Source organism: Sander lucioperca, chromosome 2 (genome assembly GCF_008315115.2).
Source record: "Sander lucioperca isolate FBNREF2018 chromosome 2, SLUC_FBN_1.2, whole genome shotgun sequence".
NCBI classification, from domain to species: Eukaryota; Metazoa; Chordata; class Actinopteri; order Perciformes; family Percidae; genus Sander; species Sander lucioperca.
This window is the reverse complement of record NC_050174.1, coordinates 22,632,250-22,660,213: the sequence shown is the minus strand read 5'-3', so window position 1 is coordinate 22,660,213 and position 27,964 is coordinate 22,632,250. Positions and strand designations below refer to the sequence as shown.

General features: G+C 41.3%; 2 protein-coding genes and 1 long non-coding RNA gene across 4 annotated transcripts in view; 1 reads left to right on the top strand and 2 right to left on the bottom strand.

Annotated features, from left to right (window-relative positions):
* Positions 1-938: 938 nt before the first annotated feature.
* gspt1l (G1 to S phase transition 1, like) lies at positions 939-20,905 on the bottom strand. 2 transcript variants are annotated; one of them, XM_031292555.2, is made up of 14 exons: positions 20,448-20,904; positions 19,380-19,424; positions 14,817-15,065; positions 14,157-14,190; positions 13,957-14,034; positions 13,465-13,645; positions 12,200-12,354; positions 7,549-7,689; positions 7,354-7,447; positions 6,624-6,704; positions 4,835-5,008; positions 4,212-4,301; positions 3,854-4,022; positions 939-1,594 (listed from the first exon to the last, which is right to left on the bottom strand). In XM_031292555.2, exons 1-14 carry the CDS (start codon positions 20,638-20,640, stop codon positions 1,542-1,544), a joined length of 1,737 nt encoding a protein of 578 aa, XP_031148415.1. In that variant the 5' UTR covers positions 20,641-20,904; the 3' UTR covers positions 939-1,541. The 2 variants fall into 2 exon arrangements, with proteins under 2 accessions (XP_031148415.1, XP_031148416.1); XM_031292556.2 differs by lacking the exon at positions 19,380-19,424 and having other exon boundaries at positions 20,448-20,905.
* LOC118493780 lies at positions 2,576-3,115 on the top strand. The gene is made up of 2 exons (XR_004895788.1): positions 2,576-2,912; positions 3,002-3,115. It is a non-coding gene; the product is annotated as an uncharacterized LOC118493780 (long non-coding RNA).
* The window catches only part of pdxdc1 (pyridoxal-dependent decarboxylase domain containing 1), a 55,262-nt gene continuing 43,862 nt past the window's right edge, over positions 16,565-27,964 (bottom strand). Inside the window, exon 25 of the transcript XR_004895786.1 lies at positions 16,565-16,638. The gene's annotated coding sequence lies outside the window, so the exon portion shown is untranslated. The remainder of the gene's footprint in view (positions 16,639-27,964) is intronic.

The following is a 27,964-nucleotide window of genomic DNA, read 5'->3' as shown; positions in this document are numbered from 1 at the left end:
AAGAACGGTCTGAAAAAGGAAAAACATCCAGTATGCGGCAGTCCTGGGGGGCGAAAATGCCTCGATGATGTTAGAGGTCAGAGGAGAATGGGCCGACTGATTCCAGCTGATAGATCAACTTTCACTCAAATGACCACTCGTTACCACCGAGGTGCAAAGCATTTGTGAAGCCACAACACGCACAACCTTGAGGCGGCTGGGCTCCACCAGCAGAAGACCCCACCGGGTACCACTCATCTCCACTAAAAATAGGGAAATGAGGCTACAATTTGCACGAGCTCACCAAAATTGGACAGTTGAAGACTGGAAAAATGTTGCCTTGTTGGATGAGTCTCAATTTCTGTTGAGACATGCAGATGATAGTCAGAATTTGGCGTAAACAGAATGAGAACATGGATCCGTCATGCCTTGTTACCACTGTGCAGGCTGGTGGTGCTGCTGGTGGTGTAATGCTATCCTATCAATATGGCCCAACATTTCTAAAGAATGCTTCCAGCACCTTGTTGAATCAATGCCACAAAGAATTAAGGCAGTTCTGAAGGCGAAAGGGGGTGAAACACATTATTAGTATGGTGTTCCTAATAATCCTTTAGGTGAGCGTATATTTGGCCTTTCTGAACCGACATTAGCCATCACCATTTAGACCAGGCCAACTCACTGTACCAATCTGGCGCTGGTTCTAAATACAGTTAATACATACATTTTTAAAATAAAATCCATCTTATTTCCAAAACAGTATTTTAAGAATACAAATGTTCATCAACATGTGGCCAGACAGACAATGTTTAAACTGAAAACTGCATTTAAAAGAGAACGTCTGGTGCTTTGTGAACTTCTACACCACAAATGTTGAGCAGGTAAACTTTAACATTGGTAATCACATTACAACTTTAATATGAAACCAGCCGCCGGACTGTGCTCTGAAAATGAACACACTGTTTTCCCAATTTATTATTATTTTATTGTCATAGTTGTTTGCTTTAATAACATTTGAACACGCTCAAGCACACTGCCAGAACGCCACGAGAAACCAAAAACTGGGTCAAAGCAGAGGGAGACATGTACACCCAAGATAAACATTTTGGTTTCAAGTTCTTTTAAATGGTTTCTTTTGCAATTTACCTCTGAAAATCATCCTTTATATTCCAAGCAAAACCTCGTCCACATCTGTTTACAGATATAACTTCCGCCATTTGTCATTTATAAAAGCAACAAAAAATAGTGACAGAAAAAAAATAATAATAATCATGTAATGAGTAGACCAGAGTAGGGAAGTGGGGGGAGGGGGGGGCTAACCCAATGGCATAGCTGAGCTCTCAATATGAGAAAGCTGACTCGTGTGGACTTCATCTTGTTGTGTCATTTGCTTAAAAACGGGTTCTTTTTTTTTTTCACATGAGTTTTTTTTCTGAAGCCGTTCTTCGGCACGCAGAAGGGGGCGTGACAGGAATGTGCCGTCGCCGCTGACAACTGTGTGGGCGGGTTATGACCGAGCGCCGCCCCTTCCTTCTCACCAGGACTCTCAGGCAACTCTGTCCTCTTCAGTCCCGCTCGGCAACCAGCTTCAGCACCTTACCGATGGCGATGGTCTTACCTGAGACACACAAACAGAAAACAGCCATCACGTTTCTGTCACTAACACTCACGCTTAACTCAATTCAAATCCACTTTTCTACTCCTTTTGAAAATCGCTTATCGAGACTCATTAGGTTTACCTTCACCAACATTTCTAAGTAACTGAAGACTAAAGATATCGGATCACTTTTTTTTTTTGGCCAAAAAAAGGCACAAACTCGGCAGTTTGTTACGGTTAGCGGCAGCCTAATTAACGTTCACAACCTGTAGCTCCCAACATGAAATAAGAGATGAGCAGCAGAATGTATAAAAATGGACGGCATTTATAAAGCGCTTTTCTAGTCTTCACGACCACTCAAAGTGCCACACACACACACACACACCAAGGCTGCCATACAAGGTGCCACCTGCTCATCAGATTCACACACATTCAGTGTTTGGGAGTAACTAGTTGCACGAGTTACATAATTTAATTACAAAATAAGGCGGTAACTGTAATCGGGAAAACACGTGTAATTAAATGACACAGTACCTATGAAAAATGTTGACGATTACATTGGGGGGGGTTACATGTGAATATTTTCTGTAAAAAGCTAGGCTACATGTTGAATATTAATTTTGTTGCTTGGCATATTTTTCATGTGCACAATGCCTTCTTCAGCCCGTTTCCAGCCAAAGCCGTTTAGTAAAGTGTGTTGCTATTCTGATGCGTTGGATTGGTTCTCCTGTTTGAATTTTGCACACCGCCCGTCTGACAGTTAAACTGCCTCTCAAGCTGTCTGAGAGTTGTCTCTATGGCTACGGATAAAAATGCTATCGATGTCGAAATGTCCATGTCCAACCTCAGGAAACATCTGCAGGTATGGGAATTAAGTTAGCTTACAGTAACTGCTAGCAGTCATTAAATAAAGTAGGGAAGACATGCCTACCTTCTGTGTGACTCACCGGGCTTCTAATATGTATTGAAGATGTACACCATATTTTCGTAAGCCATATTTTGCTTGGTGCATATGCAGTAGTTTATATTTAATTGCCATTCATGAAGAAGTTAGCCATGCAAGTCTGACTTTGTGGCGGCTGTTCTTCAAAATGAAATGATTGTAATCTTAACTCAGTGTGACAGTAGTCAGTGTTGAGTGCTGCTGCTGCAAGCCACGTTTAAACATTTAAAATGGCTAACAGTTGAAAACATTCATTGGAAATTTAGGTAAAATGGAACCAAAAAAGTAATTCAATGTAATAAGTTACATTCCTTTGATAAAGTAATTGCAATAGTTACACTACTATGACGTTTGAAATAGTGTAACTTGTAATGGGTAACCTATTTCATTTCCAAAGTAACCTTCCCAACACCGCTCACTGACACGCCGATGGCGCAGCATCGGGAGCAGTTTGGGGTTCAGGACGCTCGGACATCGGATCGCAGGGCCAGGGATTGAACCACCGACGTTCCAATTGGTGGACGATCGCTCTACCACTTTCTCACTATTTGTTTTTCTCTCACTATGTTACTGACATTTAGACCAAATGTTTCATAAAAGATTCATCAATTACTAGATAATCAAAAGAATTCTGAGCTGCAGCAGCAGTACTGCTGCTTACTGAGATTCACACAGTAGGACCAAAAGCTGGAGCCTATAATCATCTAACAGGACTACAGTAGACTCCAAACCAGTCACATCCACATCCACATGTTGTTTAACCAGTGAAGGAGCTGTAACGCTCATGTTGGACCTCAAAGTTTAAAAGGAACACACCGACTTACTTTGTCTTATTCACCGTATCCCCCAGAGTTAGCTAAGTCCATACATACCCTTCTCATCTCCGTGCGTGTTGTAACTCTGTCTGACGCCCCCACCGCTAGCCTGGTTAGCACAGATCCTGGAGGTAACCGGCTCCATCTAGCCTACTGCTCCCAATAAGTGACTAAATAACACCAACATGTTCCTGTTTACATGTTGTGATTTGTATAGACACAGCTTGTACACATAAGGTCACATGAGACACAGCCGTCTTCTAACTGTATACATACTGGGAACTATATTTCCCAGTATCAGAAGGCGAAGCACTGCTACTTGGGCGGAGTTATTTGCACGCAGCACAGGTAAGCCCCTGTGGTGAGGAGCAGAGAGTTCGCCTGGAGTACGCTCAGTTGCTGCGATATGTATGGACTTGTCTAACTCTGGGGGATACGGTGAATAAGACAAAGTCCCAATAAGTCGCCGTGTTCCTTTAACTCCAAACCCCCACCCAGCCCCAGGGTCTGTAGACGCTCTACCTTCATCCCGTAAGGTAAACCGTCCCATCTGAGGAAAGTCTTTGAAGGTCTCGAGGCAAATGGTTCCTGCCGTGCGCAGACGGGCGATGCACACTTGGTCCTGTTTGACGAATCGTGGTCGTGTCTTACTCTTGTCCCCTGTCTTCTTGTCTACCAGACAGATTATGGCCTGCAGATGGAAGCGACAGGACATCAGCACATACACAGGTCCAATGCAAATCCCTCATCCAAAACATCCAACTGCTGCAATCAAAAGCACCACGCTACATTTGTTCAAATGGCACTACCCCCCCCCTTAACAAATCATTATTCCTCAACAGTTTTTAATCAAATGAGACTGTTAGCATTAGGCTCTTACTGTAATTTGCACTTCTTCAATGCAGGTGTGAATGTGAAGGACTGCGTTGTAACCGGGACAGATGATAGATTTGTGTTCGATGATGACGATCTGTGAGGAAGAAGAGTTGCAGTAGTTATGGGAGGCTGTTTGGAACAGTCAGGGGCTCCCCGCCCATCAACAGTCACCAGATGTGGTTGGAACACCTGGCTGAACGGTTGCTGGGAAGTGAACCCATAACACTTGAAATGCTCATCAAAAATGTATTCATGAACGCCTTTAAAAAACACAATTTGTTATTACTTTAATACATTCCAAGTCATTAACATGTATATATTTCTTTTACAGTAACATCTTAACACAACCACCAATGCAATATGTAATAACTTATGTGCAAAACATTATTACACAAGTTTAGATTGTTTTCGTTTCGTGTATGTGGTCATTCCACTAGTCTGCTTCTTCACTCCCTGGAGCAGGATTATAAGAGTTCACCATGTGAAGGCTGAGATGTGTCAACTTTAAACGGTGTGCTCTGCGTTGTGATCCTGGATGCAGGTGGTGCAGCTGTGTCCAGGTATTCCTGGTTAGGAGCATATATAAACACAGTGGACTGTGGCACGGAGCCGCTGCGTGACACTGACCTGGGCGTCGAAGGTGCGCCCTGTGTGGCAGAGGTTCTCAGCGTTGCACAGGATGAAGCCGGGCAGGATCTCCTCCTCCTCGATGCCCTTCAACCGCAGCTTGAGGTTTTCCCCCGGCGAGGCGTCGTCCGTCTCCACGTCATCTGACAGGAGACTCAACACCTCCACCACGTGCTGCATGAGGACGAGCCGCGGGCAAAACATGGCATAAGACAAAGAGAGAGGCCAAACAAACGCACTGCAGACTAGGCCTGCACGATTAATTTTTTGATTTAAAATTTTTTTTATGACTTTGATTCTCATTTAATTTTACGATCCGACTGCATCACAAACGCTACTACTTTCTTCTGTGAGTTTTAAACATAGACTGTATAAAAAAGGTTTTAAAGCGCTCCCAAGCGCTGCAAGGCTCTCCCTTCTCTTCATTGAAGCCTCTATGTTTACAGGCTTGTGGTGATGCGCAATGTGCTGTAGGTGCCAAAAAAAAAAATCTATGTTTGGTACTGCCAATTCATGTGTGCAATAAACATTACACTTTGTGAGAAAAAAATCGTGGCAGAGAATCGTGATATCAATTCTAAGCTAAAAAAATCGTGATTCATATTTTTCCCCGAATCGTGCAGACCTACTGCAGACAGAGAAGGAGTTAACGATGGGCTAGAAGAATGAACCGGCTACTTCCAGTGGAAAGACTTGGTTTGCTCGTGCTGTTTAAAAACAAGGGCAGACTTGATGTCTAGGACTAAATGGAAGACATCTAGTTAATGATTAGTTCAGTTTCAGTTCCATTTCTGAATGAAGTTCTCGGAAGAGCATTTTCTTTTGGCATTTAGGCCTTTATTGTGACAGCTCAGACATGAAAGGGGGGGGGGGGGAATGGGCCACCCAGGCACCCAAGTATTCAGAAGATTGACTTAACCGCTTACCATTCGTGAAAAATTTGCTAAAAAACACCTGTTCAAAGCATACCTAAAGTAAATTGAAAGCTGTTCTTGAACCATTTGGACTACATGCATGTCTTTTTTGAAATGTAACAAGTTTCTTCTCCAACGGTCAGAATCACTGTACCGTAAGTGCTATTGGCATTGAGTAATATAAGTTTGAATAAACTGGAAAACAAGGTTTTCATTTCCGCCTGAATACTTTTAAATAAAAAGATGACTGCAGATTACTATAGCTGGGACTTATCAGCCTGAAAACATGGCGGGGCTACAGCAAGAAGTCTTACACAGTCCCAGTTGAAATTTGATAACAAAATCTCATAAAACAACGATTTTACACCCGTTTTATATTTGTAATGGTCACACCGTTGTTTACAGTAGTTTTATTTTTTGATGTGTTCTCCTTTGTACATGTTTTGTTTTTTGCAAAATGTACATCGAGAAAAATCAAGGGCACATCTCTTGTACTGTATTGGTGAACGCTGTTCAAAATGTATTGTTTGTAATGTCATATATAATAATATAATACATTTTTGAATTGTTGGTTACTGTGACAGAGGCAGTGATTGTACCTGCTGTTGTGATTGTATCTTGGAATGGTTTGTGTCAGTCGCACACGAGTTGTAGCTTTTCCAAAGATGCGTGGCATGAGTAACCACTGAAACATAGTTGTGTAAAGAGCATGATGTGTGAAATAGTAAATGTGTTTTAAATGACGTGTTTTCAGCCAATGGGAGGCATTTGGATGTCTTTTAGACTAGTTACAACAACACAGATAGTTGCATAGTTCAGTTTCAGCTCCGGGAGCTTTCTTGATGAGGGAAGGAAAGGTTGGTGGGATAGCTCACCCTGTTCGGCATCATGACGAGCTGCTGTGCTTTACTGATGGAGCCCGACTCCAGCTTGCCCAGGATCACGGTGCCCATGTCCTGATGAGACGAGACCGACCAACAGCGTTACAGAGCAGGTGAGAGAAGAAGCACATGTTTGCATCAATCATCTGTTGTTTCCTGTAGAGCTCAGCCACCAGGGAAACTCGACTTCGCAATTTAACTGTTTGGTACTAGAATAAGTTCTTCCAAAGAAACCATTACACACATCCAACAACTCTTCTACGCAGGTGTGTCTGAAAAAAGGAAATTCCCGCGTTCTTGCTACAGCATCCCGGGCGGAGCAGTGTGTATTTAAGCCTTTGGTTGTATTCATAGTTGGAAATACTCCTGATGAAGGTCCAGGGTGGGCCGCAACGTTAGTTTGATAAATAAATGGTGGTGGAGTGCGGGATTTTCCTTCCTTCCTGGTGATTCCCACTCCTAATGTTTTGGTATATTATGTGGAAAATGTAATCAACATTTATCAAAAACAAAGCAAGGCATTCTAAATCCTTTCTAACCCCCCGGCGTTTGTGGTTTTCAACGTCTACAGCGCCACACTTTTTGAATGCAGACTTCTACAATGAAGCACCTAAAGAAAGGTGAGATGTGTTTGTCAATGCTTGGCGGCAGGAAGCTGAACATCTTTTGATTGGGCTTCACTGTAAATGTAGGAATCAAGCAGGGGGTTTCAAACCATTCTTACCTTGTATTTGTCTACGATGGGCAATCTGACAGGGCCATCACTTGATCTGTTTAAATGTGGCAAATTGTCCAAGTGTGGAATGAATGGTAACCCTCTGAAATAAAAATAAGATATGGACCGCAGTTAATAGAGATGAACGTACGTACAGTAGCCACACGGACAGAAGAGTTGACGAGAAGAAGCTGACGGACTTACGTATACCAGGAGCACATGTCAGTGGGCTCCTTCAGGTTGGCTCCTGTCAGTCCGGAGCACGGCATGAAGTGAATGTCTTTCTTGGGGTTGAAGCCGACCTTCTTCAAAAATGGCACTAGTTTCTCCTTACACTCTTCATACCTGAGGGTTCGACAACGGGAGGGACATCAACATCTTCAAAGCAGAATACATATAAATATGGCGGCAGCCATTTCATGTGTATGCAGGAGGACATGTACTGAGATGGATACCGAATTGATAACAGATACTAGGTAACCGTTAACTCACATACATCAGGGGGACACAATATTGGAGCAACTCTCAATATAATACAGTCCAATCAAACACCATCACCATTAATAGCTGCCTGGAAAATGTCTGTATGACCGCATCAATTGAGTTGAGAGAGGTGGAGGAGTATGAATGAGCAAAGCAGCCGGAAAAAACTGTCTCTCCCTGTGCACAGGCACTGTGCTGATTGGCTGTCTCTAGTGTTCACAGGTATCATTTTAAACCTCCGCCATCATCCCCGGCCCCAAATAATGGAGAGCTAAACGACTACAGACCTGTCGCCCTGACCTCTGGGGCCATTGGCCTTGTCCTGTCCCACCTCAAAGCCTACCCTGACCCGCTCATTGACAAGCTGCAGTTCACCTACGGGTGACGCCGTCAACCTGGCCCTCCACTTCATCCCCCAGCACCTGGACACCTATGCCAGGATCCTGGTACGCTGCTTGCCATCGCCAAGGACAAGGGTAGACTGCAGCATAGGCTTGGGCTGGTGTAACATTTTTCAAACCGGTTTGATATTAAGCCAAGACACCTGACGGGACCGGACTGATGAAAGAGCCCATAATGAGAGCGTAGCAACTCCAGACCACTTGGTGGCGGTAATGTACCTCTAGGGCTGCTTTCACAGCTGAGCCAGAGTTTGGTTGGATAGTCGGTTGGTTTGGGGCGGTGTGAAAGCTCATTGGAACTCTGGTCCGCTTCAAAACAGGGGTCTCTGTTCTCTTCCGAGTGCTCTAGAGTAGGGCTGTAGGGCTGCACGATATGAGGAAAATATAAACTGACTGATATTGCGATTGCGATATTATTCATGATATCGGAGGGAATTATCCTTTCTGTATCACTCTTTCATTGAAAAATATTTAAATAAAAAAATAAATAAAATGGTTATAGTGTGATTTTTGCGAGGATCTGTACCAAACAAGGTTTTCTTTCTTTAGTGTGCAGTATACAATTCGTAGGTCGGGAGTCTCTGCAGCACCACAATACTTATTATGCCGTTTGTATGCTGTTACTGTCATTCTCTACAGTATGTTGTTCTTTGTTGTCACTGTCTGTTCAATTGTCCATGTTTCTCTCTGTTGACACTACATATTGTCTGTATGGTTCTCCATCTTTTCATCCGTTTTAACTCTAACTCTGTAATTTAAATGTTTTTATGGCTGTCTGTGATTATACTTCAGGGTTTTTCCTTGCTCAGAATTTGTCTTTGCAGGAACACACAAAGCAGGGGGGGAGGGGGTCTGGGGTTTTGAGGGTAAAATACTTCAATTCTTGCATTCTGATACATTTTTAGGCACCAATTTAGGGTAAAAATGTCAATATTTATTGCAAGGAAATCACAAAATTCTGGTGGCAGGTAACAATTCAAAATACAAAATATAATGGAATATTATTATATTCAGTAGTCTAGTAAGGGAGCTTTCACATCCGGGACATGGGCCGGATACGACAACACTTGACCCCAAAGTCCAGTTGTTTAATTAGCATGAACAGGGCTTTATGGTCATCTAGCGAGGATTAGCCCTTCAGACCACAGTGGACTTCAGTGGACTCTCCATCCAATCTCCCGACTGGACCTTCGTTTGCCACAACTGCAGGACTCTTTCAAATACATGTACTCCCTGTCTCCGCCGATCACTTGGTAGCGTTGGTCAGCTGTCAGCTTACGCCAGCTAGCTTCTGTTAGCTTCCACCGACTGACGGCTCGCCCAGCACATCTGTTCGCTGTAGAGCTCTTTTAGCCATGTTTCCCGGCTCAACACTAAGTTAGTGTCGGCCACTACCTCTCTGCACTACCGAAAATGGTGCCCCTAAAATATTCCTCACTGCAACTTCTCAGCGTCATCTGCTACGTCGCTTCAGCTTGCATTGCCAACATAAAATAAAAATATTGTCCCGTTGTCGGCTTCAGCTAAGAAGATAGTTCGCCCCCACACGTCCAAAATTCTTATTCAAATAACCTTCCGCAACGATTGCAGGCTCTTTGGTGGAGCTCTGCTTTGAATGAAGTTACATTGTGACAAATTAATGGACCATTTGCGGAGTGATATGAAGACATGAATCAGAGGCACAAAAAACGTTGACAGCAGTGACTGGTCATTATGTTTACCAATACCCCCGACCCATGCCTTGCGACCCCAATAATAATAATAATAATAATAATAAAAAAGCAGATTTGCATGATTTACGAGAGCTTCATTTTCAGGTCGGAAAAGCCGGATTTCCGGAAGAATCACACCCCTGGGTTTGTTGGTTTCCATAACTTACTCGCGGGGACAGCAAAATGTTGCACAGTGACTAAAGGGAAGCAGGAGGATTTTCCAGTTCTGGTGCTGCAGGCTACCACTAAGCTAACGTTACCCTGTGTCTTTAAATGCACGCTACGCCGTCTGTTGTGTTTTTCTTCTTCGGACATGCAGAAGTAGATGAGTGGAGAGAATAAAAAAATACTGAGGGAAAACGCCGATCTTGCTATTAAAGCCCATGTTGCAGGGTTTATTTTCTAATGAATTTGTGCAATTTGCTTGTTGGTAATAAACATTTAAACTGTTACCCAACAACATCAAATACAATGGATATCACAAAACGGAATAAAATACGAAAAAGTAGTACTATTTTACAGCGGTTTGCAATGATTCTCTTTTCCCCCACAATGCATTGCATTACGTCACGTTGGGGAGACGACAGACGAAAGCCCCGATAGCCCCGTCTCTGTTCACTGTTTATGGTCTCGGTCTCTGCCACTGGTGTTGCAAAATATGGCTTTTGGTCTCGACCGAGTCCATGTGTCTTTATTATGTGTATAATAATATTGGAGGGAAAGTGAAACACAGCTTGGACGGGGATGCTGTTCGGCTTTTCACAAGTTTAGACAGCCGACGTTTGCTAACGTTAGCGCAACAGCGTTAGCCTAGACTGCTAGCTAGGTAAATATTACGACTGCCTTCGGAGTTTCCTATATCTGCGTCCACATTGTCAACATAAGACATGTTGCGTTAGTGCTCCTTTTGTACCATAATTTTATTGAATGAAATGTTAAGCTTTGCTCCTACGAGATGGGTGGGTTTTTGTTAGCTACATACAAAGCTAACTGGCTATAGTTAGCCTGTATGCTAGCGGAATTAGATAACGTTGCATAACCAGCCAGCAACTTCGGCAATCGGCAGTGGTGTCGGTAAGCTAACCACGACAGTATTGTCGCCCACAATCAACCTCTGCTGCTAAAAGCAGTCAATCTGCAGTGATGTTTAAAATAGAGACGCTTGTGGATGGGTTAGCTGTCGTGGTTAGCTCGCCGGAACTACTGCCGAAGCTGCTGGCTGGCTACGCGACGTTAGCTAATTCCGCTAGCACAGGCTAACTATAGCCAGTTAACTTTGTGTGTAACGTAGCTAACAAAAACCCACCCATCTCGTAGGAGCGAAGCTTAACATTTCATTCAATACAATTATGGTACAAAAGGAGCACTAACGCCACATGTCTTATGTTGACAACGTGGACGCAGATAGAGGAAATAAAGAAGGCAGTCGTAATATTTACCTAGCCGTCTAGGCTAACGCTGTTGCGCTAACGTTAGCAAAACGTCGGCGTGGCTTTAGCTAGCTGTCTAAACTTGTGAAAAGCCGAAGAGCATCCCCATCCAAGTGATAAATAAACACTAGGCAAATATGTTGTTACTGGATCTAGTAGGGTCCATCAAAACGTGAGATATCTAATCGAAAATGTGTTTACAACGTCGGGGGATTTCACAGGTGGGACTGACTGGCAAGTTAGCCCATAGCTAACATGATGCCTTCTATTTCTAGATCTAGCTAGATTACCAGTACTTATCTGAACTAACGACATGATCACTGTCATTAAATATAAAGAAAACATTGACTTTCACTCGGTGCTATTCACTGACAGTATAAACACCTCTTCCTCATCCCAGTCAGTCACCATAGTTCTAGTACTAGGCTGAGGCACGTCTCCCCAACGTGACGTCATCACCGAATTGCGTTAAAAAACCCACTAAACGACTAAAACGGTAAAAACTGGCCTTTAACACTATTTGGTGACATTTTTAACAATGATATACATATGTTGAGTGCTTTATGTACCCATTAATCAACAGTGGTGGTTAACCTGCAACATGGGCTTTAAATTCGATAGTCAAAACTGAAAGCTCATTTCGACCAATTTTCAATTTAAAAATCAAACCTGTGACATCTCTAATAATAATGTATCAATATTACAAATTACAAAATGTGATTACAAATATGACTTGTGAGCTGCAAGCTGCATTTAGGTGTGAGATGAGCCATGAACTTGCCTTGCTTTTACACGTCTACCGTTTGATCATTGTTATCCATGTACCCACCTCTCCAGGCTCCAGTTGACTGTAGGGTCGTCCATCTTATTCACCAAAACTATCAGGTGCTTGACACCAGCTGTTTTGGCCAACATGGCATGCTCCCGCGTCTGTCCACCCTTCTCAAAACCAGTTTCAAACTCTCCTTTCCTAGCAGAGATCACCTGAGGGTCAACACATTCATTTAGTCAGTGGTGTAGCGTCTACACGCGCTATGTAAACATAAGTGGGTTAACAAGGCGATTCCTTGCTGTAGCTAACTAACATGTCACAAAACTGATCATATCTGAATAGAAGTCAAATATATCCCTAACATCCATATAAAGGTTACATAAAGAAACTTGTTTGTGGCAATTTGGTTTAATATTCATAGAAATGGAGAAAGATCTAAAAACAAAAACGTGTTGATCTCAGGAACCTGTTCAGGTACTAAGGTGAGTTGTGTGAATGTAATGTTTCTAACCTACTTCCAGTTTTGTTTTTTGGGATGCAGTTCATGCACTGAAAAAAAAAAAACAGTACACCTATTGGCCTTTTAGTTTCTGAGACTACTGGGTAGACAAAGCCACTAGTAGAGATGTGACGGGCTCTCCTCCCACGAGATCTCGCGCTATTAAAATGTGACGAGACTTCTCGTCGAGGTAAAAAGTTGTCTCGCGATATCGGCCACGAGCGCCGAGCAGCAGCCAGTAGACAGAGTCTGGCCTGGTTGGTCTTATAATACTAGATGAGTCTGGCTCCAAAGTGGACTCCGAGTTCACTTTTGCAAAGCGGTAGCGGAGTTGCAATTGTAAAAAGCTGCCTGTAGAAGCGTTGTCACACCAAGCCGAGATTCGGCCGTTGGACAGTCTGGCGAGGTCAGTGACTCGAGTCTGTTCGGTGTGTCCCGTGCCGTCGTCCGTCCGAGGGCCCATATTTTACATACAGCAGCTTTACTAGCATTGTCATGGACATAACTTTGGTTTTAAATTATATCCAACCAAGAGAGATGTCCAAGAGAAATGTTCTCCCATCGTCTTAAAATGGTCATAAATCGATACTGGAGTAGCCTACTTTCTCGTTTACTACTGCTGCCATGAAACGCTTGGTTACATTGTAACCTCGGTTCTCTGAGTTTCTGAAGTTCTCTTTAAAAAAGTGTTAAAATCCCGTCTAGTGAACCAAATCTCGCGTATTGTCTCGTGAGCCGAGTATCTCGTCACACCACTACCTACTAGTCAAGTACTGCTATCTGATGTCTCACTCTGACAACACTAGTCATTTTCTGAACTCACCAGAACAGCCAAGTCAGCTTGCGATGCACCTCCGATCATGTTGGGCACAAAGCATTTGTGGCCTGGAGCGTCTAAGATTGTAAAGTGCTTTTTGTCTGTCTCAAAGTATGCTCGGCCCACCTCCACCGTCTTGCCTTTGTCCCTCTCCTCCTGGTTGGTGTCTAAAGCCCAAGACAGATACCTGCGAGACAGAAAAGTAAGAGTCTATTGTCGATTTGGTCACGTGGGAAATCGGGAAGATGGTTTCTAAGGGTTGACGTATACACCAACACGTCTAAATTATCTACGCTGACGTTTGAAGCTGATATTGGCCCAGCTGATAACACAGCAACATGTGATTCTGACCATATTTGCAAACTAAAAAAGAAGATGCAAATCTCACAACCACAGTGTTAGGCAATCAGTTTAATTAAGTCAGCATAGAGCATCTTTCCACGTTCTGGATTCAACAAGAGAGCTAGTTAGTTCTGACACAGCAGTGTGCCCACTCACCAGGTTTCCCGGCTCTTTTCCTTGGCTTCTCTCTCGTACTTCTCTAAAGTTCTCTTGTCTACCATGCCAGTTAGATACCTGGTTGAAGAAGAGGGGGAACAACAGAGAAATGTACATGTCAAAGGCCTGAGGTGGTGAAAGTAGTAATTTCACTCATAAGGAAAGGTGGTGAACCAAAAAAAAGGGAGACTGCTACTCACATGATTTGTCCGCCAATGGTGGACTTGCCAGCATCTGGAGAAGAAGAATGCAGAGTCAGTTTAGATTAAAGAAAACTGACATTAACATACTGTATGTTAAGCTTAGGGGTGGGCGACATGGCAAAAAGATCCTATCATGGATGATCACGATGCACGATCTTATCACGATTCTTTTTCATGTTGGTTTTAAAGACTATTTCTATAATAAGTTAGTGAACAGTACACCCAAACTGAGGGACACCGGCTTTATCCCAACAATGTACCATCCGTTGAGCCAGCCTAAAATAACAGGCCATAATGACTGCCCGCCAAACGTGTGAAAGTGAAGTGTAATCTGTCTGCGGGTGACAGAAACATCAGTGTCTGCACATTAGACAGCTGTGTTAACAAACACTGAGGGACATGAAAAAAACCATGGCAGCTGGAAGAGGAGTTGAGCCTGACTGACACATCAGTACATTGATTCCCTCCTCTGTTTGAATGTATGAGCAACCAGAGACACACACGGCTCAAATCTGTGTCGCTCCAGTTTGCTTAACAGTGACGCTATCAAGTAACATTTGACTTCAGAGAATTCATTTATTAACTTTCAAATCCCTGCTGTAATTGGCAGCATCCACCAAATGGCCTACGACAGACAGGTGTACAGTATGCACTGACCTACGTGTCCGATGAACACGACGTTAATGTGCTCCTTCTTGGGGGCATCTGGCTGTGTAGGTGGAACCTTGGGCGCCGGCGTTTCCTCTTCCTCCTCCATCACCTCGGGAGCCGCCTCCTCCGTCGCTGGCCCCGATGGCCCCCGGTCCCCACAGGACCCGCCTCCCGGCTCCTCCTCGTTTGGCTCGGCCTCTTTCTGGTCCCACGGCTCCTCTGTGGTCATCTCTGCGTCGCCGTTTTCCAACGGAGCTGCACAGCCACAGACAGTCCACATCATTCAGGACTTAAAACAACTCAACAGGGTGAAATATAGAGAGAGCAACATTTTTTCACCTTTTTTTCATTTTTATTTATATATCAAACAAGCGTTTCAGTATTTATTCTGAGCATTTAAAAACAGAGGTGAATATCAATCAGCAGCATATTTAAGTTTTTCGCGTGTTTTTCTTTACTTTGGGTTACTGGAAACATTTTTACAAAAGATTTTTAGTGTAAACTGCAGTGATCAGTGTGTTCTCATAAAAAGGAAATACAAGAAGCAAAGGCATTTTTTTTTTTTCAGTGACAATCAGTAAGAACCAATAAAAATTAGCCCTACATAAATTTGAGGAATAAAAGGACAAAGATCCAGAAAAAAAAAGAAAAGAAAAAAGATACAGTTCCTGTGCAATGTACTGCAAAAAAAGCAATGACAACATGTTTAACCTGCGGGGACTTTACTTGAAAATGGAGTTTAAAAAATAAAATATTAAAAGTAATACCCAACACATGATTAAACGGTTGTTGTTCTGCTACCCTTACCTGTGGGTGAAGTAATGGTCGGCTAGCAGCAGCAGAGCCAGCAGGATTTGTAACGCGTTTGCGCTGGTCTTAACTGCCATTTCTTGTTTATGGTCAAACAAAAGCAGAACAGCCAAAGGTAATGTTTGACTAGATTGCAACGTTTACATAAACATCCATTATTTAGGACACAAATATCTGCTGAACGACTCATTGTGTGGTAGTTGCAACCTTTGCCAGTGAGGCTTTCCATAGTGTCCGTTTACGCAATCTTTATCTAATCAGGATCCAATGTATGGATTTTGTTTAGGGATTAGGGCTGGGCGATATGGAGAAAATCAAATATCACGATATTTTTGACCAAATACCTCCGTATCGATGCCGCAACAATAGCGTTGACTATTGGTGCTTTCACAAAATATTTACACAATGAGATTTTTGATAAATAATCTTCAGTAATGTGGATATAATGACTAAGTGGGTAAAGGCAAATAATAGAACAGTTACAACAGCCCGGTAAATTCAGAAAAGTACATCACTTTACAGTAATGCAGCCTTTAAAACCATGAAAAGGCAACACTTATGCCATATCACGACATTACGATTAAATATCGATATATTGCGCAGCTCTATTAGGGATGCATCGGCTGGACATCGGAATCGGCCGGCATTCGCCCTATTTACTGTCGCCGGCCCAACGGCAAATAAGCGGTAGGGCTGCTCAATTATGGAAAACAATCAAAGTGATTACTCATTGACTTTTGGAAAGAAGACAAAATAAGACTTTACTAGGTAAAGTGCAAAATAATTACAGGTGCAACAATGAATCGAATAGATTAATCGATTAGTTGTCAACTATTAAATTAATCGCCAACTATTTTGATAATCGATTAATCGTTTGAGTCATTTTTTTTATTAAAAAAAATAAGATTTCTCTGATTCCAGCTTGTTAAATGTGAATATCTTCTAGTTTCTTCTCTCCTTTGTGACAGTAAACTGAATATCTTTGAGTTTTGGACAAAACAAGACATTTGAGGACGTCCTCTTGGGCTTTGGGAAACACTGAACCACATTTTTCACCACGTTTTGACATTTTTATAGATCAAACAACTAATTGATTAATCGAGAAAATAATCGACAGATTAATAGACTACGAAAATAACCATTATTTGCAGCCGTAAAAATAATTGTTTCTTCGATTCCATCGTTTGTGATCATTGGAAGCCCGAAATCGTCTCGATTAACATTTGATTAATTGCACAGCCCTAATAAGGTGGCACGCGGCGATGCCAGTAGCCGATGTTTATCCATTTTCCGCTGCCTTTTGAGTGTTAACTGGTCTGACCCATACAACAGTAGCAACATCCTCCTGCTTCCCTGAACTCACCGGTGTGGCAACATTTTGCCTTCCCCGTGATTGAGTTATGGAAACAAACAATGAAGGTAATGCATGTGGGCTCTGATGGGACTCTATGGTGCCTTCAGGTACAGTCGTTCAACAAATGGTGCTTTCAGTTGCGCCACTAAAAAAAAACAAAAAAAAAAAAACAAAAAAAAAACCGAGAAGCTCAAACTGTTCATAAATTTGTTTGATAACATTTCCGCTCATTCACAATTGGATGGTTACTTTTTTTATTAATTTTTTTATGAGTTTTATTTGTTTACCTGGCGCAAAAGATAAATGAAAATTCTACACACCGGTGCATCCCTAATTAGGATGCAATTTCTACTTGTGGCCGCCCTCACCAAAGGCTGCATACGTCTATGATTTTAAATGATATTGTATTGATACAATGATATGGTTATATTGTATATATTAACCAGACGTTTTACAGTCCTACACTTTTGTGCATCCCCTTCTTACTTTGTCTTACAAGCACCATTCATCTTTAGCAAATCAATCAGAGGTTTCCTAACTATCCAGTGTCAGAAATTAAGGTGGGCACAGGCGGAAAAAATGACCCAATAACCCAAAAATGCCCAAAGAAATTTAAGAATGCAAACAAAAAAACGTGCTTGAGAAAATTGCCTCCAAGATTTCGAAACAAAATAATATTTACTAGTTTAGGCCAATATCAGATTCCTACGTTAAGCCCCCCCCATTTTATTTTCATTCAATTTCCATTTCGGTCTCTAAAGACACACACTAAACGTCGCTGTAACATAAATGCCCTGATAACAGCAAGTGTATGCTTTTTATTTACTTATGTTGGTACAAGGAGGGAAGTGCATTTTAATCAGGGCTCATTTCACATTAAAAAAAACAGCTACTTTATGCACTAATTGCTACTTTATTTCAAAGTGCACCCAACATTTTGTAAATGCCCCAACTTTTTAGATTTGTTTTAAATCCCCTACACTGCAACTATCAATAAACACAGGACCTTAGACACATTTGAAAAACCTCCCACATTCACTACGATGGTAGACCTCACCCATTTACACATTTTCTGAATTGAGTACATTTGAGAGTTGGCTTTATTACAGCAGGGGGCTGGGTCTTTTTTTCAACCTGCCATAAGGTTTAGAGAACTCCTTGCAATAGATACTGTGTGCAGAACTCCAGTGGTTTAGGAAATGTTTAAAAACCTTGAAATAGTTGCCTGAAGGTAATTGCTCTGACCCATTTAATTACAATGTCTACTACAGAAACCTGCCCAATGTGTGCGCACAGCCAAGCTTTACAACCCAGACAAGGTGGCCACGCCTCAGCTGTTGTGGTCGTCACCTGTAAACATCCGACCACGTCTCTGAGCTTCCCTTTCTTCTAACGATGCAATATTGTTTCGACTCAGGTGTAAAACAAATTCAATGTACCTGCGCGCTACCACACACACAGACAATAATAATTATATTTAATCAGTTCACAGCGCAACCGATTTCGAATGGTGGATTCACAGCAAAGCCTCTCTAAAATGTTACTGTACATTTTGTGGCTTATCTCCCACTGAAATATGGCCATGTCGGTTTAAAGCGATAATGAAACAGAGTCCCAGTGAATGTGACAGAGCAAAAAGGGCACCCTGTGGCAGTTGTAGATACATAAAGCCAAAGACTAGAGAAAGGGGGAAATGGAGCTTTCAGGCAAACTTAACTTCTGGAATTGAGTCTCAGTAACTCATGACATAAGAGCCACTACAGGCTTTGTTATTCCAAACCGTTCAGTGTGGGCCTGCACAGGACAATGAGGGCGAGCAGTAATTATGTACGTCACACAACATACAGAGGGAATCTTAACACTTAGGCTACATCCACACGAATACGTTTGTTTAAGAATGCATATATTTTGCTTCGTCGCTTATACACTACTCTGACGTTTCCGATCCCCTAAAACAGAGACCGTGTGCTGGCCCTGTTAAAAGTTCCAAAACTCCAGGGTAGCGTTGTAGTCTGGACAGGCAGAAACAGAGACCTTTGGAAACGACGAGCCGGACAGCCCCGTCAATCAGTGTTATCGTTTAGGTAGGCTTACATACATTACAGTAACAGTTCCACCTTGTCGTTGCGCCAAGATACTAAATCCCTGCATGGTATTACTTTTCGCCATCGTTGTTCTCCAAAGTATTTTTAAATGTATACAGGCATGATTTTCAACGGCACGTGCATGCCCGGCACATGCGAATGGTCTTGTGATATGCGTTGTCAGACGTGTTAATATGGACCCAGATCATTTAGAATGTGGAGCCTACACGCTTGTGTAAACAGAGATCGCTTTTGTTCCAAAACTCTTTAAAAATTAAAATGTAGTGTGGATGTAGCCTTCAACACAGACTCCATACATACCAGCAATTTCTGACACCTCCATGGTGGATATCTTTTCAACAGCAACTAAAAAAAAAAAGAAACAACGGTTAAGTTAATGTGTAAGGTCATTTGAAAAGAAGACTGACCTATTCTACAGTCCGAATTTAGTTCGAGGAAAAATGGGGGCATTTGAGGAATTTCTAAACCGACTATGGAACATGCCTTCAGAGGCCACCTTAAGTCAAGGCCGGAGAAAAACAGAACAGTAAATATGGAGGACTTTGACAGGTTTTCATGTCAAGCACCTCCATTTGTTGGGAGCACAAACTTCCCTTTGGTAATTTGTCCGTGGGTAGTGTATATGGGAATAGTGGAAGGTCTTGAAACCACTGACACAATGAATATGAGCAACAGTGTGTACAAACAATGTATTGGAGTTATGTGGAACACGCTAATTGTAAATAATAAGGTTTACTGCGTGTTATTACAGAATTCAGCCTGCTCCAGGTATGACACATTCTGCTCCACTCTTGACCAGCAGTGCGTCAGAACATCCACGTCACACCACTTGTGTTCCCACTAACCTCTTTTAAATGACGAGCTTACTTTTAATCATCAGGTTAAGTTGGACTGTAGAATGACATTATGGATGTTTGCCAGGAGAACCGTTTGCTTGGCTCAGTTTACTGTTTAGAATACACCGGTAACGTTACTTAGCTAGTTAAAATACATTGACTTAGCACTGAGCGACACACCACACTAGCTAACCAAAATGCTAGCTAGCTACCGCCGGTTAGTAGTAACAAGCTAATGCCGGCTGGGTTGGTACAGTTATGACAGCGCTCAACAAACTATAACACCACTGTACAGTCGAACGCCTGAGTAGCATTAACAGGTTGTAACTTAGTTAAAAGTTACATTGTTAGGCATACCACCTAAATTACTGCTACACCCAACAGCACAGCAGCCAGCCAGCTTGTCGCGCTTCAAGGAACGCGTGTCTGTACAGTGGCTAGTGCGCTAGCAACTACCCAGCCCAGGCTTATGTTAGCAGCTAGCTAACTTCTAGCTAAAGTAGCTAGCTCCCCAACGTGACTGTGAACTTACCAACAGAATCGAGATTTTCCGAGTGTGCTTTCGTGGCAAAAACCGGAACAAATTCGGCGGCGTTCACATTGGGTACAAACGGTTTAGCATTCACGTTTAAGGCTGTAAATGCTGAATCAAGTTGTCCGTCGATTGTGGCCTCCACATCGTCCTCTTGTTCCCATGAATCAGGGGCAGTGTCTCTCGGGTCCATCGTGGGTCTTAGATTTTCACTACTGTGTGATTTCAGCTACGCAGTTCTTGGTCTACGTTAAGTGTCCGCCAAAAACCCGATGTTAAGGTCACCCCTTGGAGTAACTGAGAGCGTCCCACCTCGAAGCGTAGCTTATGTTTTGTCTCCGATTCAGGTGAACTAAGCAGCCGGTTTCTAACGGTGAGACGCCAGAGAGGATATTCGACTCAGCACTCCCAGAGTCCGCGTGAGCTATGCGTCCCCGTCAGTTGACGTAGTACCCGCGGTGACCTCTGGGATATGAAGTCTTATTTTAAAGCGGAAAACGTTTCGCTTGAAAGAATCCTGAGGTCAAGAAAACTACATTCCCCAAAGACTATTTAACTGTCAGTTAGTTTCAGGACCTTTTCAGAAACCGCAGATTCGATTTGTTGTAGCAAATGGAACAACACTTTTATAAAGGCTACAACTTAATTTACCAACTAATATGTGTATTGTTTTTTTTTATCTTATATATTAGGTACAATATTTTAAGTTTTAAAGTAAACCTCCTACATATTGGGATTTGCAAAATTTCTCATAGGTGTTTGTTGAGAAAGTTGTTTCACTAACAACAATAATAACCAATTTACTCAAAATAATGAGGGAAATTACGACAATACAACAGCAATTGACTGGGTTCATGATTTAATAAAAAATAGGTTTGGTTTTTCAACACATCAATCTCAATCACTGTTAATTATCCCTTTCAAAAGACTGATAGTCATTCCCTTTTCATTTTTCATTTTATCCATTGATGAATTTCACCTTAGGGCACAATAGGTGTATTACAGCTTTGTAATCATACAAACAAACTACACTGATGAAATTTAAAACAGTGTATTGGTTTAATGTCCTCAGTCTACACAAATATATCCTCTGGGATAATCGTGTCTGATGAAACGAACTGGAACACATGTCCTTAGCATACGTCATCTCAGAATATTTCATATATTTGTGTGTGTATATCCCCTTAGGCATTAAAGCAGTCTAATCATTACATTACCTATTCAACCAGAGGGAGTGGCCTTTGCATAAAAAGAAACCCCTGAAGGTGCAAAATTCAAATTCAAAAGGACACAACTAGCTAACTCTGCTTTTAGAGTAGCAGTATATGAGAGTTATATTATTAATTATCACTTGTTATATAACAATTGTTAGTTACTCATCTATTTTAGATAAAAGCAACTCAATACCAGCAACCCTTCCATAGTATAATGCAATCCAGGACTTACTTCCTGTGCATAAAAGATCTTGAAAAAAATAACAGGAACACCTTACAATGTAGTCCAATTCAATAAAAAAAAACAAGAAAAAACACGAAATGCTCAAATTAATTATTTGAAATAAGTACTGTAAACTTAAAATTTGTTAGAGTGCCAGTAGCATAAACTATATTTTGAGTTTAGTACTCTTATTTTTTGATTAATATGAACTTTTCTTTTTAATATATAGATCAAGTAACCACTACTTAAAGTAATAATTTCATAGTAACTTAAAACTCTATAGTTTTAAGATCATTTATGTCCTATTTTGACAGAACAAACATGCAAGTTCACCTTACTCCAAATATTTAAGCTCTAACAACCTGAGACTTCTGAAAAATTGTGGCAACTGATTGCCTAAATATTTTTGAGTACTCCTTACTGTTCGGGTTAACAGTGTACAGCCCCAAAAATTAGCACATAGTTCAATCAACACCTCTGAGCTTCACAAAGGGAGGATTGTGACAATATCTATTTTTTTTTTTGTCTGTGGTGTACAGTATGTGAAAATGTGATTATTACCGTCAGTACAGAAATGATATTAGCAAAGGCGGGACAGGTCACAGTTTTGCAAGTCACAAGTCTCGAGTCTTGGCTATCAAGTCCAACAAGTCCCAATTCAAGTCCTAAACTTTGTGCTTTAAGTCCCAAACAAGTCGTCATGCAGTATAGTAAATTGTTAGTATGGCAAATTTACAGACATGTTTTTTAGAAATTGTATTTATTACTGCAAGTCATCAACATATTAAAAAGCAAACTGAAAACATGTCTTGGTGTGTGATTTCTTTAAAACGATTTCTATCATTTGTAATCACTGAGCTGAATGTGATTGGCTGCTGACAGATTGATTCAAAGCCTGTTGTCATGAAAATGAACAATTAGTTCTATGATTTTTTTTTTTTTTTTTTTTTAAATATCTTTAGGCTTGAGAAAGATATTAGGTCATTCCATTCCAAAGATCCAAGGGAAGTCTTGACTCGACAGTTTTGATTTTGTCAAGTCTAAAGTTAAGAGGTTGGCATCGTTTTGATTTTAACAATTTTGATTCCAATTCCGATTTTTCCTTTCGATTCCGGTTCTTATCGATTCTCGATTCCGATTCTTTGAGGATCAAAGAGAGTCAAAGTCATGTCACTCAAGTACACCCCTCTGGTAATCAGTATTATCATTTTTTTGTATTTTTTTTTATATATTCTTTTGTTGTAGTCGTCAAGGCTTCAGATTGAACAAAATTCTGACAGCAGGTTGCCAACATTAAGAGATTTAGTTTCAGTCCAGGATGTCAGTTTCATTCTACAATACATTTTCTTCTGCCTCAAACTGGTTGTCTTTAGTTTTAGGACAGTTTCCATTTCTACAGATTACTCCAAAAACTAATTTGGGTCTATTTCTAGCTACATTATACTGTAGTATTACCCCTTTACTTCACTTGTAAAATCCTGTTACGAGGTCTTAAAACACATTTATACACATAGCACTTTTCCATATTGGGATTTTTATTATGTCAGTAAATGTGCTTTTTGTTATGAACACCTGACATTGTTTTTATCTTGTTGGCTTTCATTTATTGCTCTGTTTGCCAGAAATCTTGGGCTCATGTACATTTACATATGTAATCAAGAATGTATACTGACTAACTGAACCACATACATTTCAGTTGCAGTGAATGACCAACTCCCAACAGTACAGAGGAAGACTTTTAGAATTATAACCACAGAAAGCCGTGGCGTGAAATTAAAACTAGAAAACTTTGAATTTATTCTGTTGAGAGACAGAATTTACACAAAATGTCAAAGTGTTTCTGTACTGTGAACTAATGGTAGAAAACATTCAAGAGAAAAAGATTCTGCTTATCAAATACAATCAATCATTTGCAGGACGGTCCAAATCAAAAGCTCTTCATCAAACATATTCTTGTAAGGTAATAAAGTTATTGATTTAGCTTTGCATTATAAACACACAACAGAAATGATCAACAAGATTTTGCTTCAATTACACCAGGTCAGAAATTAAATAAAGAACAGCAGTAAAGAAAGTATCTACAAAATAAGTGCAATAACGCTGAAATACATTATTTTTGTAATCTTCATTCTCACTGTGTTGATTCCTTATCAAACCACTGTATTTAATCCACAATTTTACAACTCATTACAGTAAATGTTCCACCAGTACTAAAGGTTGTTGTCTGGGTTTCATTCAAGTTTTTACATTCAGACACCTACATGAGAGCAAATTCTAAACCACTCTGCCAAACCAATTGAGGGCCATTGACTCCCATTAAATTCCAAAAAGGCATAACATCAATGATAATCCTTCGCTCATGAGAAACTGTCAAATATCATGCGACTGAAGTCTGCATGTTCAGTTTGATACAAAGTGTGAATTCATAACACACTTTCATTTCCTGCTATTCCCATGTTTGTTTTTGCCAAAATAAAGCTACTCCAAGACTTTTGGGCATTAAGGCCTAGACAAGGTGCGATAACATCTGAAACATCAGGTTTGTTACATGTCCCACTGTGTGAGATGGTCTAATGCAATCTTGGTTACAACCTGTCAGACTGTATGATTGAGTTTTGAGGGCATGTCTACCAGCAGTTACAATGCCATGTAGGCCAGTGTTTTCTGTAGAGTTGGGTTGATTTCCGGTTTCACCGGTCCGGTCTGGTGTACCAGGCTAAATCGGTTTGATTTCATGCTAAGCTGATGAACCGGCATTTGTCACTATGACATCTTCTGGCAAATTAAAAAGTAGCTGACATTAGCAACCTGTGCCGAAGGCGTCACGCCACTAAATCCAATTTGTATTGCAAGCAGTGTTGGGCAGTAGCGTTACTTGTTTAACTGCTTCAGTAAAGTTAGCTCTTTTATTGATCGAGAAGTGCGGTAGCGTCATTCTGATAGTCAAGCACGGAACTGCTGAGGATCACTGACGCCACCGCCAAACACAGACGTATATCGTTACATGGATGTAAAAAAAAAAAAAAAAATAGCTCAGATGTAGTAAACTAACGTTATTGCCATGTTAATGTAGCTTACAGCTTGCTTCATTTATTTGGGGGCTAACTAACGTTTGCTACAGTGTAGTGAAGTCTCATTTACTGTAGAATAACTGGTCATGTTAGCTTAGCTCACTGAACTTTCCAAAAGCCTGTTTAACACTGGTAATAAGAAATATGGCAATGTGATTAATATGTTTGTACATAGACGTACAAACTAACAGAGTTGCTACTAATGTCTGACAGCAATATACTGCCGAGCGGTGCTGCGAAGGAGATCACATTTCAATAATGTAGCGGTGGGATTATGGGTGAGAGGGGGAAATGGCCGAACGGCGCACGCTGTTTGTTTAACGTTACTGGAAAGTGTTTTTTTAGGGTGACGAGATTATTATATGGCAGTTAGTCTCGAAGAAAACTACCGCCCGTTTCGGATATCAAGCCAATGAAAAAAGTGAGCTTGAGCTCGGAACTCTGACAACCACCGAGTACCCCGAGCTAAAAATCCAACATGGCTGCCCTGTGCATCAACAGCAGTGAAAGCTGTAGTAACATACAGTTATTAGCACTTCTGTCTTATTTGTGTCTCACTAAATCAGTCGTACACACAGTCCTGTCCATCTTCTATCTGTGGACATGTTGTTATGCTGTTTGTATACACAAAAACAGCATAATGCGTTGTTATCAACTGGTATTGCTAACAGTGGCTAACCTGGCTAGAGCTAATGAAAACAATGAAAATCAGACTTGTAAATGGAACGCATTCAACTTTGGTGTGACGTCTTCGGCTTTCGAGTTCCGAGGTAAATGGAACGCACTATCATTATGAACTTTATTATCAGTCTCACTCAGGAGCGGCTCCTAGTGGTAAAACTTGGTATACCGGTCCGGTCCGGTGTTAGGCTTGATATCAAACCGGTTTGAACCTTTTTTCAATAACCCAAGCCTACAGTAATTTTCTGTGTGATTTCATGTTGTATTCTGATTCTTTGGTTTGCAGACATGGGTCGTCACAGCAGTCACTTGAGAGTTTGCTCCTAAATTTGGGACCCTGTAAGAATCCTGAAGCAGGCTGTCTTTGGTTCGGTGTCTCACGGTGAAATCTAGAACCAGTTTGGATTAACTGGCCACAGATTTCACCACATTTCTCACGATCAACTGACTTTCATCTGGGATGGCCAAACCCACATAGGATCTATCCTAAAAAATGTCTGTGGCATTGTCCCTGTGTGGTAGACAGACTGGAAAATAATCTACAGACATGTAGAGTGTAATGTAAGGGAATTCAGGAAATGAGCAACAACTCAAACCATGATGAATTGTTCTTAAAAGCTGCTCTCTGCAATTTAGTACACTGGTGGTGTGAGAACCATTCAAACTTTGTGAACTTCTACACACAAATAAATCATCATCATAAAGAAACATGAATAAAATGCACACAACATGCTCATCATCAGCCCGCGTTATCTGTGATTATTTTTACCAAAAGACATCCAAGGGACAAGGGCAAAAGTGAGTGTTGGGTGGGTGAATTATTTCCAAGCGCAGCAGAACCAACTTAATTGTAAAAGGACAAATAAACCAAAGAACAAATAAGCAAACAAAAACAGACCAACCAACCAAACAACAAAAACATCCATTTGGCCCTCGAGTAAGGCTCCTGGAAAATGTTTAAATTAGTGATGGCGAGATGACGCGTTGAAGCTTTCCAGCAAATTGGTTCGCAAAAGGGTTGATTTCTCACAATACCACCTGTTGGTCAAAGAGTGTAAAACAGGCAGATATATTACAGATGATCACGTGATCTGTGATACACTGTTATCAGAAATGCTTTTTGACTGAATGTTGCGCAAAGGGACTTCCTTGAGAGGAATGCGGCTATCAAACGTGTGTTAATTAATCCTTTGGGTCATAATATAATAAAAGCAGGAGCAATATTAGTATTCTAAAACTGGAACGTGCCAGTGGTTTAACTGGACAGAGGGCGGTGAATGTGTGAGTGTAGATCATGGATGAGTAATAAAACCGGGGTGTGGATTTAACCCACTTTCTAAACCAGTCACGTGGTGCGGACGGGCAGCGAGGCTTCGAAAGTCATCGATGACGTCATTTGTCTAAAATGATATGCGCCTCGATTCGCGCTTCACGGAAAACTTCCGGGAGATCTCTACACATGCTCCGAAGCCTGGGCACAGAACCAAACGTCACTAGTTTAAATGGTAATCCAGGACAGGGAGTACTTAAACCCAGGTCTGGCAGGATGTTTTTGGCAAAGAAAAGAAATATTCCTGCAGTAAAATCTGTGAAAAATCAACACTCCTCTGTGAAGGAAGGTCACTTTTTGCTCAGGTTGACAAAAAATAAAAATACATTTACATAAAAAATAAACTAAACAGAACTCTGACCCCAGCTGCATGTGCAATTATGAAAAAGGGAATTTGAGTTGGATTCACAAAGCTGTGGACGGAGTTTATATCGTTAACTGGGAGTATTGGGGCCACTGTTAAAAACATACACATTTTGAGAATGAAGTCATAGGATTTTGGGAAGAAAGTCATAACATTATGAAAATAAACTTGTTATTTTACTAGAACAAAATTACTTATTTTACTGTGAACAAAGTCGTAATTCTTCAAGAAAAAAAGATAAATGTAGTAGAACAGAGAACAGTGTGTCGACCAACGTGCCAAAATGATTTTATTTTATTTATTTTTTTAAATTTGACACTATTAATCCCGCAAGGGAAATTACAATTTGTTCACTCCGTTGTTATTTACACACATTACTACAGGCCTGAAACACACACATTCTCAGTACCTTTACATGTTCTAATGGAGAGATGTCAGAGTGAGGGGGCCCATGCACAGGCGCCCCGAGCAGTTGGGGGTTCGGTGCCTTGCTCAAGGGCCCCTTGGCAGTGCCCAGAAGGTGAACTGGCGCCTATCCAGCTACCAGTCCACACTCCGTACTTTTGGTCCGTACGGGGACTTGAACCGGCGACCCTCCGGTTCCCAAAGCCTAGTCTGAGCTACTGCCAATGAT